The sequence below is a fragment of the Manis pentadactyla genome, chromosome 4 (assembly GCF_030020395.1).
Source record: "Manis pentadactyla isolate mManPen7 chromosome 4, mManPen7.hap1, whole genome shotgun sequence".
NCBI lineage: Eukaryota > Metazoa > Chordata > Mammalia > Pholidota > Manidae > Manis > Manis pentadactyla.
In genome coordinates, this window is record NC_080022.1 from 173642448 (window position 1) to 173660364 (window position 17917).

At 33.7% G+C, this 17917-nt stretch overlaps 1 protein-coding gene and 1 non-coding gene across 8 annotated transcripts in view; one reads left to right on the top strand and one right to left on the bottom strand.

Moving 5' to 3' along the window:
• CDC27 (cell division cycle 27) overlaps positions 1 to 17917 on the top strand; it is a 69051-nt gene that overhangs the window by 20086 nt on the left and 31048 nt on the right. For 6 of the 7 annotated variants that reach the window (XM_057501580.1, XM_036882943.2, XM_036882942.2 and 3 more), the window contains exons 3-9: positions 5145 to 5292; positions 6903 to 7028; positions 11575 to 11672; positions 12421 to 12575; positions 12680 to 12891; positions 13844 to 13958; positions 16357 to 16472. In XM_057501580.1, coding sequence (XP_057357563.1) covers positions 5145 to 5292; positions 6903 to 7028; positions 11575 to 11672; positions 12421 to 12575; positions 12680 to 12891; positions 13844 to 13958; positions 16357 to 16472 — 970 coding nt within the window. The remainder of the gene's footprint in view (positions 1 to 5144; positions 5293 to 6902; positions 7029 to 11574; positions 11673 to 12420; positions 12576 to 12679; positions 12892 to 13843; positions 13959 to 16356; positions 16473 to 17917) is intronic. The other variant, XM_036882945.2, reaches the window with a different exon arrangement.
• On the bottom strand, positions 1227 to 1335 carry LOC118911349 (small nucleolar RNA SNORA72). Its single transcript, XR_005024419.1, has one exon. It is a non-coding gene; the product is annotated as a small nucleolar RNA SNORA72 (small nucleolar RNA).

The window sequence follows — 17917 nt, forward strand, 5'->3', positions numbered from 1 at the left end:
CAAAAATGACTCTGAAGGATGGATGGATCATACACTTACGAGTAGTACAGCACCCAGGCAATTCAAAACAGTACGAAAAAGTAATGAAATGGAATTACTTGAGCTTGTGGCTCAATGTCATGTATGTATATACCACATTAACATCAAATGACTGTTCTCAGGTATTATAAATTTAGGAGAAGTCCAATAATAATAATTTAATAGTATCACATACAGCTCCTACTATGTGTCAGGCACTGCCCTAAATACTCTGCATATATTAACTCATTTAATCCTAAGAGCAACCCTTAGAAGTAGGTATCACTGTATCCTAATTTTACAGATGAAAAAACAGAGGGTTAGAGAAGTTAATTGCCTTAAGACACATAGCTAATAAGTGGTGGTAGCCGTGGTGGTGCTTGAACCCAAGCAGTTTGGCTCTTGAGTCAGTAGTCTAATCCATGTGCTGTACAGCCTGTATGTAGTTGGTGTACTTCAAGATAATCAAGATGAAATGTATATCACAAATCATAGATGATTCCATAGGTTCTATGCCCTTTGAATACTTACAGCATCAGAGTTCATGACAGTGTAGCAAGCAGAGTACTCTGACCTCCAATGAGTTCTCTGTGATATTTGTATAGTTTATCAAGGCTAAAGAGAGAACACTAACCTCAGCAAACTTTTTAAGTCTTGCCAAAACTAGTCCATTTTGGAAAAGGTCTGCTTATGTAGTTTATAGTTCAGCATGAAGAAGAGGTACCTCTCTGGGGCATCTCTGAAAGCACTGAAGGGCCAATTCACCTTTCTGTCTGATGGAAATGTATCTGGAGGATGCAAGTATAAACCCTCTTAAGTATTTTGGACTTACATCAAATGACCTTTCAACTTTTAAAGCCTAAACCTTTTGTAAGAACAGGAGCTTCAGTATTCTGCAACTTCTTGCTGTTTTTTTCACTTAACAATTCATTCTGGAAATCTTTCACTGCCAGTTCTTTTTGACAATTATAGTATATTCCATCATATGGATGTACTGGAATTTAACTGACATGATTGATTTCTCAATATTATTTTTGTCTCAGAAAATAAAACAATAGTTTTACAAGTCATTTAATGGCAACTATTAATCATCAAATTAGCAGTGGTTATCTTCAAAAGTTATTACTAGCTCTACTATTCATTTCTCTAGTTTGATCCAGATACGTAGTCACAGGTATTTCTCAGGTGCACTATATAAATCAGACTTAGTTTATCACTAGCATTTATAAAACCAGACTTAGGTAAAGAACTACATCTAGGGACACATGCATGGTCTTAATATAGCAAATGTTCTCATTATCTTAAGAGTGACTTCATGGAGTCAGTGCTCACTTTATTCCTAATTATAAAATATATTATGGACCTTATAATTCCCAACTGCTTAATTTAATTAAGGCTCTAAGTAAAGCACGATAAATACATGTCATACTGACATCTGTAACTATTTCTGGTACCTGTTATTTTGATCTCTGCACACTTACTAGTTAAGCCATGATCAGCTTTAGAATTTTCCTGAATTTAACAGAGAATGAGGCAGCCACTGTCAGTCAGTTGGAGTTACTGTTACAGATGAAATTATTTTTCAACATTTTATCCTTCTTTTTTAGATTTCTTACAGCTGTCTACTACTGGTTCACTAGTTGTGTTTGGGGCTGTCAAGTTATTTCTATGGAGCCCCCAAACCACCCATTTATTGCCATGTTTTTCACAACCCTTCAACTTATTCTATATTTTCTCCATTATCTTACAATTTCATTAGTCTTTCAGTTTTGCTTAAACCTCCAATCCATGTTCCCATTTGAACATGCAGTTTTTAAGTTATTTTGCTTCACAAATTTCATTGCCTTATGACACTAAAATCAGATATGTGCATGCATGCAATATTTGATATCTTTATGTTATTAGGGAATTTTACTGCAGTAAAAAAGGACCTAAACATAAGTACTTAGAAACAAAACATTTGATAAAGCATTGTTATGGCTGAAAGTTAAACAAGTATAATCAATAGATTTTAGAAACTTAATTGACAAGGTGACAAGAAACCAGGCCTTTGCAAAATCTAAAAGAAATCACACTTTCTAACTCAGTGTGAATTAGTGCTTCTAGTTCAGTGGAATTAACAATTTGTTCCCACTGCCATAGAGCTCCCCATTCATATTTTTCCTCTGAAGCACTAATACTACTACTGTATATCCCATTACTACATGTGCCAGAATTTCTTATCATCTACTACATAACATTCATTGTATATTGTTTTTTACACTAGAGTTTCAAGAAAAGTCGTAAGGTGGATCAGAGAAGAAGGATTCTGTTGGGTTTGTCTGCACATATATATGACAACAAAAAACCTTTGTAAGAGTAAAATTTCAAGTTACTTTTTTTTTATGAGGCAGAGCACCTTACTTTTTTTTTTTTTGGTATCATTAATCTACAATTACATGAGGAACATTATGTTTACTAGACTCCCCCATCACCAAGTTCCCCCCACATACCCCATTACAGTCACTGTTCATCAGCGTAGTAAGATGTTGTAGAATCACTACTTGTCTTCTCTGTGTTGTACAGCCTTCCCTGTGCCCCACCCCCACATTATACATGCTAATCATAATGCCCCCTTTCTTCCCCCCACTCCTTATCCTTCTCTTCCCACCCCTCCTCCCCAGTCCCTTTCCCTTTGGTAACTGTTAGTCCCTTCTTGGGTTCTGTGAGTCTTCTGCTGTTTTGCTCCTTCAGTTTTTTCTTTGTTCTTATGCTCCACAGATGAGTGAAATCATTTGGTACTTCTCTTTCTCCGCCTGGCTTATTTCACTGAGCATAATACCCTGTAGCTCCATCCATGTTGTTGCAAATGGTAGGATTTTTTTACTTCTTACGGCTGAATAATATTCCATTGTGTATATGTACATCTTCTTTATCCATTCATCTACTGATGGACACTTAGGTTGCTTCCATTTCTTGGCTATTGTAAATAGTGCTGTGATAAACATAGGTGTGCATATGTCTTTTTCAAACTGGGCTGCTGCATTCTTAGGGTAAATTCCTAGGAGTGGAATTCCTGGGTCAAATGGTATTTCTATTTTGAGCATTTTGAGGAATCTCCATACTGCTTTCCACAATGGTTGAACTAATTTACATTCCCACCAGCAGTGTAGGAGGGTTCCCCTTTCTCCACATCCTCGCAAACATTTGTTGTTGTTTGTCTTTTGGATGGTGGCGATCCTTACTGGTGTGAGGTGATATCTCATTGTGGTTTTAATTTGCATTTCTCTGATGACTAGCGATGTGGAGCATCTTTTCATGTGTCTGTTGGCCATCTGAATTTCTTCTTTGGAGAACTGTTCAGCTCCTCTGCCCATTTTTTGATTGGATTATTTGCTTTTTGTTTGTTGAGGTGTGTGAGCTCTTTATTTGTTTTTGATGTCAGACCTTTATCAGATATGTCATTTATGAATATATTCTCCCGTACTGTAGGATGCCTTTTTGTTCTGTTGGTGGTGTCCTTTGCTATACAGAAGCTTTTCAGTTTGATGTAGTCCCACTTGTTCATTTTTGCTTTTGTTTCCCTTGCCCAGGGAGCTATGTTCATGAAGAAGTTACTCATGTTTATGTCCAAGACATTTTTGCCTATTTTTTTTTGGAAAGTTTTTTGGTTTCATGACTTACATTCAGGTCTTTGATCCATTTCGAATTTACTTTTATGTATGGTGTTAGACAATGATCCAGTTTCATTCTTTTACGTGTAGCTGTCCAGTTTTGCCAGCACCATCTGTTGAAGAGACTGTCCTTTCCCCATTGTATGTCCATGGCTCCTTTATCATATATTAATTGACCATATATGTTTGGGTTAATCTCTGGACTCTCTATTCTGTTCCACTGGTCTGTGGGTCTGTTCTTGTGCCAATACCAAATTGTCTTGATTACTGTGGCTTTGTAGTAGAGCTTGAAGTTGGGAAGTGAGATCCCCCCTGCTTTATTCTTCCTTCTCAGGATTGCTCAAGTTACATTTCTATTCTAAATGTTTGAGTGAAGTTAACTTTTTAGGAAGATGTGACAATTCTTTAGAACAGTGATTGTCACACCGTAGCGTGCATCAGAATCACTTGAAGGGTTTATTGCAGTACAGATCACTGGTCCCCATCCTCAGAATTACTGAATTAGTGGGTCTGAGGTGGGAACCAAGAATTTCCATTTTTAACAAACTCCTCTGAGTCATGCTGATGCTGATATGGGGACTACACTTTGAGAACCACTGACTTGGAAGATCCCTTAGCTGACTAAGGTTAAGAGGCTGGAAGAGAGGTGATGGACACTTTGGGAGAGAGTAAATAAGGGAAGAAAATGTCACTTTTCATTAACTTAAGATGGAAAGGACATTTCCTAATATAAAGAATAGAGTACAGCTCTTGCCGTTGGAGAGCAGTTTAAGTGTTGTTACTGTATGTAAGTGTCAAGTCTGTCAATTGAGTGTTTAAATGGTTTGGGAATTCACAGTTCAGAAATTTTTTCCTTTATCTTAGACTATCTTAAATGTAACTTAGTGTACATTTGGTATTAGAAATAAGTTTTTTTTTTAAAGCTGGTCCTTTGCTAATGTAGATATTATTTCAGTTTGGTAATTAGGTCTATAACCCTGAGTTTCCCTCTCTAATGAAATTTGACTTCTATCCTCTCAAAAGGTCTGTTAGAAAAATACTATATAAAAACAAGACACTTTTCTAGTAGTCTTGAAAGGTACCTCCCAACCAATCTAAAAGAGTCAACGTAAATGCAACAACAAAGGGCAAAGAAAGAAGGAAAATCACAAATCTGTGTTTCTAAAAATGGGTTACGAAATAACCTTAGATGTGTATGTTTACTTCTCTTAGGATTTGCAGAGAAAACAATGATTGTTTCCATTGTTTTATTTCTTTGGTTCCTTGTAGGAAGAAGGTAATCAGGACTTAAGGAATAACTTTTCAGTCAGTTAAAGCATTTTTCCTGAATTCAAATTTGGATTAATGATTGTTTTATGTTAAGTAACATGTCTAATTTTTTTGTTGCTAAACTTGTTTATTACCAGATAAACAATGATTACCATTTAACATAGTTGAGTAATAGCCTTTTTCCCCTCCCATTTGTGTTCTTAGTACACTCAGAAGAAGCCTTGTTTTTACTGGCAACCTGTTATTATCGCTCAGGAAAGGCATATAAAGCATATAGACTCTTGAAAGGACACAGTTGTACAACACCACAGTGTAAATATCTGCTTGCAAAATGTTGTGTTGATCTCAGCAAGTAAGTTTTTTAATCTTTTCTATATAATTTTGTTCTACTTACACTGTATAATTTTGAATAAAATTCTTTTGATAGAGTAAACTGATAGACTTCTTTCCCCCTTCCTCTTTTTTAGTAGTAGAGATTAGTCTATTTCAGTAACTTGAAATGTTTATATATATTACCTATGGCATTATTACTTTTGTTACAGAGAGATTTCATTGTTAGGCCAAAAATAGAATTTAACTCTGGAGAAACTTAAGTTATAACTAATTCTTATAATTTTCTAAAATGACTCCAAGTGTTAATTCCTTTCTTTGGCTTTCATTGATAGACCAATTGGAATAAGTTTAAAAACATACTTACCAGTTCACCTGAGATTAATGCTTCTGTGTGTCTAGGTTGTATAATTATTTGCCTTTCAAGGTCATTCTATTTGGGAACCACAACTCCCACCCCTTGAAGCAAGGGCACAGATTGAGGAGAGTACTTCTTTTGCATATTACCATTAAACCAAGTCAGCTGTCCCTATTCTGAATCTGGAGGCAGCTAGAGATATAAGTAGTTATATACTGTTAAATTTTCTATGCTCTAATAGATGGAATGATGGTAAAAGTGACTGAACAGTTAGATAATTGTAAAAGACTGTGTATTTAGCTGTAGGTTTAAAGTGAAAGGATATAAGTAAGCCTCATAAAGTCTCCATAGATGATAAATAACTATTTTATTTTCTAGTATCTAATTGATGACTTTAAAATTAAGTCTGACTAAAATATCTTTAATGTCTCAGATAGTTCTTATTGAATTATTTGTATTCCAAAGATTCTAATGTTAAATTCTTTAAAATCTGCCTATTTTATTTGCCAATTTCTTAAGCCAATTCTTAAGTCAGACATTCTTATCCCATTTACAAATACTTGTATATATTTTTAAGTCCCACTGACAGAAAAAGAACTTTAAACATCACCTTTTATGTTTAGAATATGCAAATATAAATATTTGCGAGTTTTCTACCTGATGATTTGGGAAAAACTTTAAGACACAAACCATTAAAAACTCTGATTTGCTAAAAACATATGGTGAAATCAAGCAACTTTTTTTCCTTTGGGAAATATTTATAATTTTTTATATCAAGAAAACGTAACTGACAAAAGATAAAATGCTATTGAAGTTTCATTTATAAACCTAAAAATGACTAAGGCTGTTAGGTCTGCAGTTTTAATTAGAATATGTTAGTCTTGTTTAATTTGCTTGCACATTCCTTTTTGAAAGACTTACAGAACTAAGAAGGACAACCACATCTGTTAGTGAAGAACCATTCATATTTTCCCCCCAGCATAATGGTCTTCCATTTCTTTTGACATGAGTAATGTACATGCTGCTCAGACTAGATTTGTACATACACTAATTTAACTAGTTCTATTTTTAAAACAAGACTAGAATTTTAAGATTGTAAAATTCCAGTCTCCCAAATGACTGTAAATACATGTTTATTGCTATTCTAAAGGCATTGTGAGCTTTTTACTTTGTTTTACACCATGGTAAGAAGTGCACTGATAATGAAGAATGTAGCTTTACATGCAATGCTTTTTATATTGACCTTTTAAAATCTGTAAATTTGTGTTTTAAAGGCTTGCAGAAGGGGAACAGATCTTATCTGGTGGAGTATTTAATAAGCAGAAAAGCCATGATGATATTGTTACAGAGTTTGGTGATTCAGCTTGCTTTACTCTTTCATTGCTGGGACATGTATATTGGTAAGAATGAGTCAAATGACCAGAAAATTGTTTCTAGTACTATAATGCTTTGTAGTTTAAAAAAACCTATGTTGATCTGTCTTTATCAGATAGTACATAGCTGAGTTGTTACACAGTCTTATAGTTCCATGACCATGTTAACCCTGTAAAATAGCAGAGATGATGATCCTGATTTTGACTGTCCACTTTGCCTTCATGATGATAGCTATAGCAGCACCTAACACCTGAGTTCACATATGAGTTTTCTTACCTTGGGTGAGTAAAATATCTTCATGTGAACAAAAGGAAGAAAAGAGTTAAGTTTTGTTGTTTTTTGTTTTTTTAATTTGCTCCTTAGAGGCTTGAAGGAAGTTTCAGTAATAAAGAATAACAGTTCCTATCTGGTATAATGGTTTTGAGGTGTCACAAGAAATTTTCTACAAAGGTAATTGAATAATAGTGATTTTGCAAATTGATTTAAAATTTACTTATATTTAAATTCAGTCTTCTAAAAGCAAGTGAGAATAAGTTCACTGTAATAATATTTTTCTCACTGATTTTTATTTTGAAATACTCTTTGAAGTGGGGAATAGGGAGTGGAGATATAATTAGGTAATAGGAATTGTTTGACTGCCCATAGGAGTGCATTGCATGTGTAAATGTCATCTGCTGCATAGCATGGAAGAAAGGTTAAGGACTGCTTGTCTAAAGAATTAGGATAGCATCAGTTTTAAGATAAATTGAGGATAGTTTGAATAGTAGTTTTTAAAAAACCTTGAAAATGTCTTTTCGAACAGAATAAATTATTTGGCTGAATTTTGGGGTTCTTTTTCAGATGATACCTCTTTTTAGAGAACAGGAGTAAGTAAAGATATAATATCAATATCTTTATTTTATTTTAATAAAAGGACTTGGAGTAGTTCATATAACTATGATTTTTGTCATTTATTCAAGAAACTTGAAGACCCACCCCCATTTTGGCTAAACACAATACTTGGCACTGGCAATGTAAAGATAAATAGCTCGTAGTCCCTGCCCTCAAAGGTTTATGATAGAGTAGGAGGAAAGAAGTAAACAAAAGTTTGTAAGTTTTTATCATCACAATAAAAGTACTGAGATAAAGTTTGAGCAGTATTTTGGTCAAATAAGAATCAGTTCTACCAGGTTAAGAAGAGTAAGATGGTTAACTAAGACTTGATATAAAAACTTTGGTTTCTTTGAATTCTCAATAATAAGGAAATTAGAAAATTAATTAGAATATAGGTAAAATACTTGAACAGACACTTCACCAAAGAGGATGTATGGATGACAAATAAGCACATGAAATAATGTACCAAATCATTAGCCATTAAGGAAAGGCAAATAGAAACCACCATTAGAAACCACTACATGCCTTTTAGAATGGCCAAAGTAAAAACTAAGAATACTAAGTGCTGGTGAAGATGTAAAGCAGTGGTATTTCTCATACTTCACTGGTGGGAATGTCAAATGGTACTTTTATATGAATGTTGATAGCAGCTTTATTTGTAAATGCCTGAAGTGGAATCAATCCAAAGTCAGTGGGTGAATGGACAAGCAAACTACATCCATACATGGACTACTACTCGACAACAAAGCAGAGCAAACTCTATGAATGCAATAATGTGGGTGGATTTCAAGGGCATTATGGCAAGTGAAAAGAGCCAACCACAAAAGTTTACATGCTATATGATTCCGTTTATATAACATTATTGATATGGCAAAATAATAGTGATAGAGATGGATCAGTGATTCTCAGACGTTACAGAGAGTTGAGGTGAGAGTGTGGCTATACAGAGGTAGCTGAGGAGTTTCTTTGGAATGTTGGGCCAGTGCTGTGTCTTGTTTGTGGTGGGGGGTCACACAAACCTATACGTGGGGTAAAATTTCAAGAAGTTTTGTACAAATGAGTACATTTAAAAACTGCTGAAATCCAAATAAAGTCTGTGGCTTAGTTTACAGTATTATATGTGAATTTTCCAGTTTTGATAATTGTCCTGTGGTTATGTCAGATGTTATTATTGAGGAAAACTGGATATAGGATAGGTACATGGGAATTAGGTACTGTTTTTGCAACTTCTTTGTGAGTCAAATTATTTCAAAATAAAGTGTTAAAATCACAAAAATGCTATATATGTATTACTAATTATCTTTAAATAAAATTATCAAAAGTTTTTGAAGGTGCAGTTGAATCAGGTCCTAACCATGAAGAAGGGAAGTTTTTTTTCCTCCTTGTTCAGAGGAATAAGGATGAGTTCTTTTTATTCATCATAAAGAGTAAAAGGTTAAGTATCCAGTGGGGGACAACCCTGCTCCAAAACCTGGCTTTTCATTTCAGCCATCATATGCCTGTATTATGACCAAAATTACACCTAGTAATATAAATACATACGTGCAGTTAGTTTTGTAACTACATACAGCTTGTTAAGTTATCTTTTTTCCGCAGTATTTTGCTAGACACTTTATTGATCTTTTTGTCTACAATAACACAATAAGACTTGCATGTTTAGAAACAACTGATGCTAAGTGTGGTTCTTATATTTACCTATTCCTTCCCAGTACCATCTAAATAATTTTTTTACCCCAATCTTTGGGAAGCTCCTCTCTGGGTTTTAGTAAAAAAAAAAAAAAAATTCCATCTAAATTTGGAGCACTCTAAGCAGTTTAATTTTCTTAAATCTTTTTCCCTTTAGATTATCTCTCTATTGAATGAAAAATTAGAGATTTATCTCCCAGATTGGGTTATTATAATTCCACTCCTAACTTCTTCCTCAGTTAGCTCTTATATTATTTATACATATATCTGTAACAATGCATGTATATGTTTGTATCTAATCTCTTCTTAGCAGACACTAATTTTGTTTTAAATTTCTTCTATTTTATGGTATTAATTAGATTCTAGCTTATTATAAAAATCAGTCTTGTCAACTTATCAGAATTTAAGAGAATATTCCTTTTGCCAATGTAAAAAGAAAATATAATAAAAATAATACTGGGGAAGAGGATTTCCATCACAAAGGATCACTTCTTACATTTCCAGAATATATTTCCTTAAATAGATTATTTTATCTTTGCTTAAATCAGTTTGTCCAGTGCGTTTCTAGCCATTCACATAATTTAAACTGTCCAGTGCAACTTTAAAAATGGCTTTTTAGTTATTAAGAAAAGTGTCTGTTAAATTGTGCAAGCAAAGCAAGGGCTTTAAGGCTACTTGAAAACAGGAAAGAGATAATACAAAAATGAGAAAGATCTAATTTCCTATCCCTAGAAGTCTTAGAGTCCGTTGCAAGAGAGTACACACAAAGGTCTGGGCAAGCTATAGTTAGTTGTAAGAGATAAGGGGACCAAATATCATTCATTTAGTTCAGTTCCAATAAGAACTGTTGGGTTTAGGATAATCCTCAAACATTGAGATTTCACTGCATTTTCTTTTCATGGCCTTTTGTTAAATGAGTTCCCAAGCAGTGATTGGTCACTTACCACTCCTATTACTTTCAAAAAATTTTCTTTCTATGTCATTTTTTATTTCCTATTTTTAAGTTACCCTTTTATCCATGGTAAATGATTATTTCATTCTTGTGACAATTATTTTTCCTTTAAAAAGTTTCATCTGAACAATCATAGATATAGACTGATAAAACTTATTATTTACATTTTCTGAAAGTCTGCCTTCTGCTTCCCTCTTTGTCCATGTGTGTTTTGGCTCAGGTTAGGCAGATGTGGGAAGCTAGATATCCCTCAACTGGGGGTACTTTCTATCGCTATTAAAAACATTTATTCTAGTTTTTACTCACAACAGTTGGAAGTAAGGCAAATACCTACTTCCCCAGGTGGGAGGGTATTCTTTACAGTTCTCGAGATCACACTGACAGCATATAAACAGATTATATAGTGTAGCTGACAGTTTCATTTGAGGGTTCTTTTGAAAACCTTAGCTAGATGCCATCTGATCCTTTATAAAATCTTAGTATTTTGGAAGAATTGCTGTATCTTAATTTTTTTCCCAGGTTGTGCCAAGTATAATGGTCCAGGGATGCTTTCTATGTTTTAAATATAAGCCTTTATACATCTGATTTAGAAGAACATACGTTTTCCTTTTTTAAGAGCTACAACCTCTGCTTTTAGAAAATCTGGTCATTTATTTAAATATGCTCTATTTGAAGCACTAAGACACTTCTGAAATTACTGCTAGAGTATTACATCAAAAATTAAGAATAAGATTCTGAAACATATGGATGTTTGCCATATCTCCTTCAGTAATTCTATTATCTGTGACAGGAAACGAAAAGCAATTATAATACCCAAGAAAGCAATGGTAGTTTATTTCATTAGCATTCCCTTCAATTCATGTTCTACTTGCTTTCACCTGACTTTTGACTTGAACTGCCCCTAAACGAGAGATTGAAGGATGGTAAAATGGGGAAATAGGTAATTTAGGGTAGCCTCAAGAGGAGTACTCTCAGAACTTAGATAAGATTTATCTAATTTTCCTAATAGCAAAAATTTCTTTGTAATAAATGTAGCTTGTCTAATCTCTTTGTCTTTACAGCAAGACAGATCGGCTTGCCAAAGGATCAGAATGTTACCAAAAGAGCCTTAGTTTAAATCCTTTCCTCTGGTCCCCCTTTGAATCATTATGTGAAATAGGTAGGTTTGTAGAGATGGCTGGGGGAGGGTTACCTCATTTCCTCTTCTTCCTTTCCCCCTCTAATTTTCAGAGTGACACAAATTATCCACAAGAAAAATATTTTTCCAAGCTAAGGGCTGTTAAAGTTGAGATCAAGAAATAAAGTAGAAGCATATGTTTTAGGGAGTAATGTAGCCTTTCTTGTGTCCTCTAGAATGAGTTATATTGTGGGTATAACACTAGTCAAAATAGCTTTCTGAGTAAGAAAAGATACTAATAGAATGCTCAGAGCAGAAACTGTTACATAAATAAGACCTAGACAGTATAGGGAGAGAGTATGTCAGTACATATACTCTGGGATGCATGAAGGATCATTTTAAAACACTGTTGTGTCTATATACATGGAAGTGCTATTTAAACTTTAAAGTCTACTGGGTTTCAACTCACCACCCTCCTTACTTTGAGCAAAATGAGATCTAGTTGCTTTCTGTTTTAAAACAAACAGAAATCTGCACTTTCCTGTGACCTTATTATATTTAAAATCATTGTCGTTGCAGTTTAGTTTATTTCTTAAATTTGCAGCTTTATCTGAGAGGTAAACTTTTACAATAAATTGATGGATAGGTTTTTCAGAAATAAATTTGATTAACTGAAACAGGAGAGCTTTAAAATTCTGGATAAGGCCTTACTTCCACTGACTTAAGGCATACTTGAAAAACAAATTAACCCTCATTTCCTCAGAGGCTTACTTTTTTTTTCCCTTCACAGGTGAAAAGCCAGATCCTGACCAAACATTTAAATTAACATCTTTACAGAACTTTAGCAACTGTCTGCCCAACTCTTGCACAACACTAGTATCTAATCATAGTTTATCTCATAGACAAACAGAAACAGTTCTTACGGAAACACCCCAGGACACAATTGTAAGTATATATTATATGCTACTGTTCATTAAATTATGGAAATGAAAATAATCAAACTATAAATAATGTATTGTAAATGACATAGTAGAAATTTTCTGTTTCAGGAATTAAACAGACTGAATTTAGAATCTTCCAATTCAAAGTACTCCTTGAATACAGATTGCTCAGTGTCTTATATTGATTCAGCTGTAATTTCACCAGATACTGTCCCTCTTGGAACAGGAACTTCCATATTGTCTAAACAGGTTCAAAATAAACCAAAAACTGGTCGAAGCTTATTAGGAGGACCAGCTGCACTTAGCCCATTAACCCCAAGGTAAGACAAACAAAAAATGTTTTAAAATGTGCTGTAATATTAAATGGTCTTATAATAATAATAATTCATATTATTAGTAATATAAATTAATATGAACAGCAACTTCTAAATCATTATGGAAATAAGTTAAATAAGTCAATAATGGACCTATTTTGTTTTCAGAAAATGAAGTAAAAGAAATACAGTACCAGTGATAAAAATTTAATAGTAAATATTGGAGAAAAATTTTAAACTCTTAAATATGCCTTATTCAGCTAGTATGCACTAAAAGATAATGTCTTTGTGGCTGTGCAACAGTGAATAGCAGTGAACCTCTGGAAATGTTGGAATGCTATGATAAAATCAGAGCAACAATAGTTATTATTAAAAGTACTATTTTCCAAAACACAGGATTGACACTTATCAATATGAAATCTTTTGTCAAAATTAATAGAAGTATATGTGTGTAAATGTATAGGAACCCAGCCCAGAGGGGAAGTATCAAAATTAGAAATTATATGCTAGAACAGTCTATGAATTAGGTCCTGGGGCCAGGAAGCTAATAAAATAGCATGACCATGAGATTTCAACAACTCATTAAATCCACAGATGGAATCAATGGTCTCTAGAGATATTTATCTCTGTAATAGTGTCTAAACTCCATAAATTCCAAGAATTTGAGATAATATGATCATCTGGATCTTAGCTTTTACAAAGCACTCCTCTTTATTTCTAATCTCCTGATGTCAGTAGTTGCTGCTCAATTTAGTTACGTGTTTGTTTGTTTGTTTTTAAGTTACGGTGGGTGGAATAGTCTACATTCACAGCTTATTTTTAATCTGCCCCTCAGATCCTCACTGCCCCCAAGACTGATTTGCCATTCTCTTCCTTTTAGACCTTCTAATTTAAGTATACTGCTGCTTTATATATGCCTTGATGACTTTTTGACACCTTGATTTCAACCTCTTCTCAGTTTTGGGATTTTGCCATTAGAAACCCCAAGTCCTGGAGATGGATCCTATTTACAAAACTACACTAATACATCTTCTGTAATTGACGTGCCATCCACCGGAGCCCCTTCAAAAAAGGTATTTCCATGTAAAATGCAGTTTTGGTATTTGTGAAAGAAATTTGTTTGAAATTCCAATCTGTTAAAGGCAATTTCAGAGAGAATCTAACTTTATATAATTGCTATTGCCTTAGAGTTGCAGATCTAAATGTAAGAGAAGGTCATCATTGTCATAGCCTCCTGGTTATAGCAGTTGACACAAAGCTAGTTGCTCTTTTGACCACATAAAATTAACATATTCAGATTTTTATTTTTTAATTTTTTTTTAAACAAAATTAAGATTGTGTTCATCACTTTGAATATAAATAACAGAAATTATACCTGCCAGTTTTTCACTTGTCTTCACCACTTTTTTTATTGTACTAACATTAACATGAAAAAAATGGATTCATGTAAAGCCAGCTATTTCTGAGAATAAAGTTTTTATGATGGATCCACATAAATGTAGTAAATGTGTAGTAAAATGAAAAATATTTGACAATATCCTTATAGCAAATACTGTAACCATTTTTGAGACTCTTTTAACAATGTTCTCTTATATAGGTCTATGGCAGTGGAGGCCAAAGTGCCATTTCTGTGTTGCAGGGTTATCTTCTGTGAGAATTAAATTAGGTTACATATGGAAAATGCTTATTTCCATGCGTAACTAAGTCATACTAGTTAGTTTGTGAATGACTGAGATAGCCCCCTTACCCTCCTAAAGACATGTTTTTTCGTGTTGTTTTTTGACTTTTACTTCTGAACTTCCTTAGAGTCTTCAATTTCTTTTTCTATAATGGTGCTTTAATGAATGATAATAGGAACCCCAAGAGTAGTAAAAAGTGGTTGCAAAGTAGTTAATGTGGTGATTATTTTAAATCTGATTTTTAAAAGTTGGCAACTACCTTCTGTTGTACTATTATGGGAGTGAAATATAATTGTGGAAATTAATTTGTTACAGTTATGAAAATGCATATTAGGGTGGTGGTTGGCATGCCAGGTGAAGTAGACTAAAACCAGGTGAGCCATAGCCATCAAGGACAAGTTAGGCAGGGAACAGGTACATGATTTGAGGACCCAAATAATAAAGGCCACTTGCCCTCTCATCCTCTTTTGCCTCTGTTCTCTTCTTACACCTATTAGAAGACCTTCCTAGAAAAGTTCTACTTGTAAATCTGCATGCAGTAACAACTAAAAGTATCAAACTGAGTAGAGAGTGCAGTACATACTTTTTTGTTAAATCAGAGAGGGTCAGAATTGACTTTAAGTTTTGTCCCCTCAGTGAATCTAAAGGTCCCAATTTGAGGAAGGAGGAGGAGGAAGGATTATAAAGTTTTATTTTAAGGTGGTGGTAGATTAGGTGAAACTATTCAGTGGTAGTTAGTCATAGAGGAAAGAATATGGCCTGGTGATGGAAATACAATTAAAGCTGTCAAGATGGCCAGGCACTCCTAGGGAAAAAGAGAAAACCAGAGTTTTGAAATGGTGGAAGAAAGAGAGGCCAACAAATCAAGTGGTATAATTCAGATACTCTACTATTCTGGAAGTTAGACAGTTTCAGAAAGGAGCAGATGATCAATGCCATAGAATGCAGGAAAAGCCAAAATAAGACTTTCCTATCAGGTGAGAAAGTTCTTATTAGTGATTATTTGTAATGTGCAGTTGTGTACATTGGCTTATGTATAGAAAATACATAAGTTTTGAAGAAAATTATCTGGTAGTAATTAAAAATACCCACTGGCACAATAGTCATAGATCACTTTATAATTATGCTAAGTGATGAAAATGAGTAGAAATAAGGTGATAAGTCACAGAAGGAGCAAGCAAAAAAATTTTTCCCTTTCAAGGGAGCAGAGGCTAATTTAATAAAAGATTGAACATACCAAAAAGAAATTTTAATTCTAAGAGCAATGTCCTGTATTTGGAAAATCAAATTAATTTTTTAAAATCTGCTCCTCTGAACTATTACAGAACTGTTAGTTTACCAAGTGCCAAAGAAAGGTTTAAAAATCTTACATTATTTTCAAAAATATTATATAATATGTAATATTGTATAAATTATGTATACTGATAGATCATAAATCTTGGGAATTGTAGCTGTCTTAAAATTCTTTAGCACTTAGCCCCAACTGGAAAAGATACGTAATGAATGGCTTGCAGGAATTTTGAGCCTTTCCTTGGGAAGTAAAGTGAAAGATGAAAGGATAGTATAAAGATAAAAATACTGAGGTTAAAATGAGGAAATCAGCTGATTTCATTCTAATAAAACAATAATTACAATAGCACAAAAATAACAACATTAATAGTTTGTGTTTTCATATGACAGTATATATTACGAAATCTTGTATGGGAAAATACAGATGGGAGCATCATGTTGTCTTTTATCATTTACAATGTAATTCACAATTCACAAACCTTTGACATTTTGTGTTTTACAGTCTGTTGCCAGAATTGGCCAAACTGGAACAAAGTCTGTCTTCTCACAGAGTGGAAATAGTCGAGAGGTAACTCCAATTCTTGTTGCGCAAACACAAAGTTCTGGCCCACAAACAAGGTATTTATTATGGTTATTATTTGATGATGTTCACCTTTTGTTGCTGTAAAACATGATCATACTTTTTCAGTTAAGGCAGGTTTGACTCCCAAGAATTCTGGAATCTATTATAAATTTTGAATATGTCAAATTTGAAATTTCTAACTTACTGAAAAGATCACTCTAGGTTTTAGTTGGAAATTATAATGCATCAAAATAAGAATTAGCTGAAATGTCTTTTTAGCTTACTCTAATTCCCTTATGAATTTATTTAAATCAGATATTCTGACACTCCTTCAAAATAACTTTCTTCTTATTTACATGACTTCTCCATTGGTCAAGTACAGGAAAGTTGTATTCTTCCCTTCCCTTATTATGCACTTATATAAACAGATCATAAAATTAATCTTCCAATAAATTTCAAATAATCCATTTTCACACAGAAAGCATTAAATAGAAGTTATTCTCCTGTTCAGGGACTCAAAAATAAATTATAGCTAATATTTTAAGAGAAAGATACAACTCTGTCCCCTTCGAAAACAGTGAACATGTACCATAAGTCTTAAAACAGACACTTACATGTATATATACCTTGACTGTATGAAAGGCCTCAATCAATAATCAATATTCCTAAAATGCCAGAATGGTAAGTCTCATCATGAGTGCCAGCTTGCAGATAGACAGGTGATAGTGATCGCCAGGGGCTCAGTTATGAGAAGGAGAGGCCAAGGATATGTCAATCCTAAAGAATATATAAACATAATCTACTAAATTATACATTTCACTTGAAACTAAACAAATGTACTGTTATAGGCATCAACTGTTAGTTTTGTATTCTTTGTATTGATTGCACTTTACCCCCTTTATCACCTGTGTTAGTTTCCTACAGCTGCCATTACAAAATACATGGGTGGCTTAAAAGAATGGAAATGTATTTACTCACAATTCTAAAGATAGAATCCAAAATCCGGAAGGTGTTGACAGGACCATAGACCTCTGAAGCCTCTGGGGGAAGATCCTTCCTGTCTCTCCCACTTCTGATAGCTCCAGTCATTTCTTAGTTTGTCTCAGGATAGCATGACTCAGGATCTGCCTCTGTCTCCACATGGCCATTTTGTGTCTATGTATCCAGATTTTCCCCTTTTATGAGGACTATTAGTCATATTGAATTAGGGCTCACCCTAATGACCTCATCTTAACTTGATTATATCTGTAAAGATTACATCTGTATATAAGGTCACATTCACAAGTACTGGGGGCTAGGGCTTCAACATAATCCTTTTGGAAGACACAATTCAACCCATAACATTGCCGTATTAACAATTACTCTTTATATTGTCTTCTTAGAGGTTGTTTTGTGATTTATAATATACTTTTTTTTTTTTTGAGAGGGCATATCTTATATTTATTGATCAAATGGTTGTTAACAACAATAAAATTCTGTATAGGGGACTCAATGCACAATC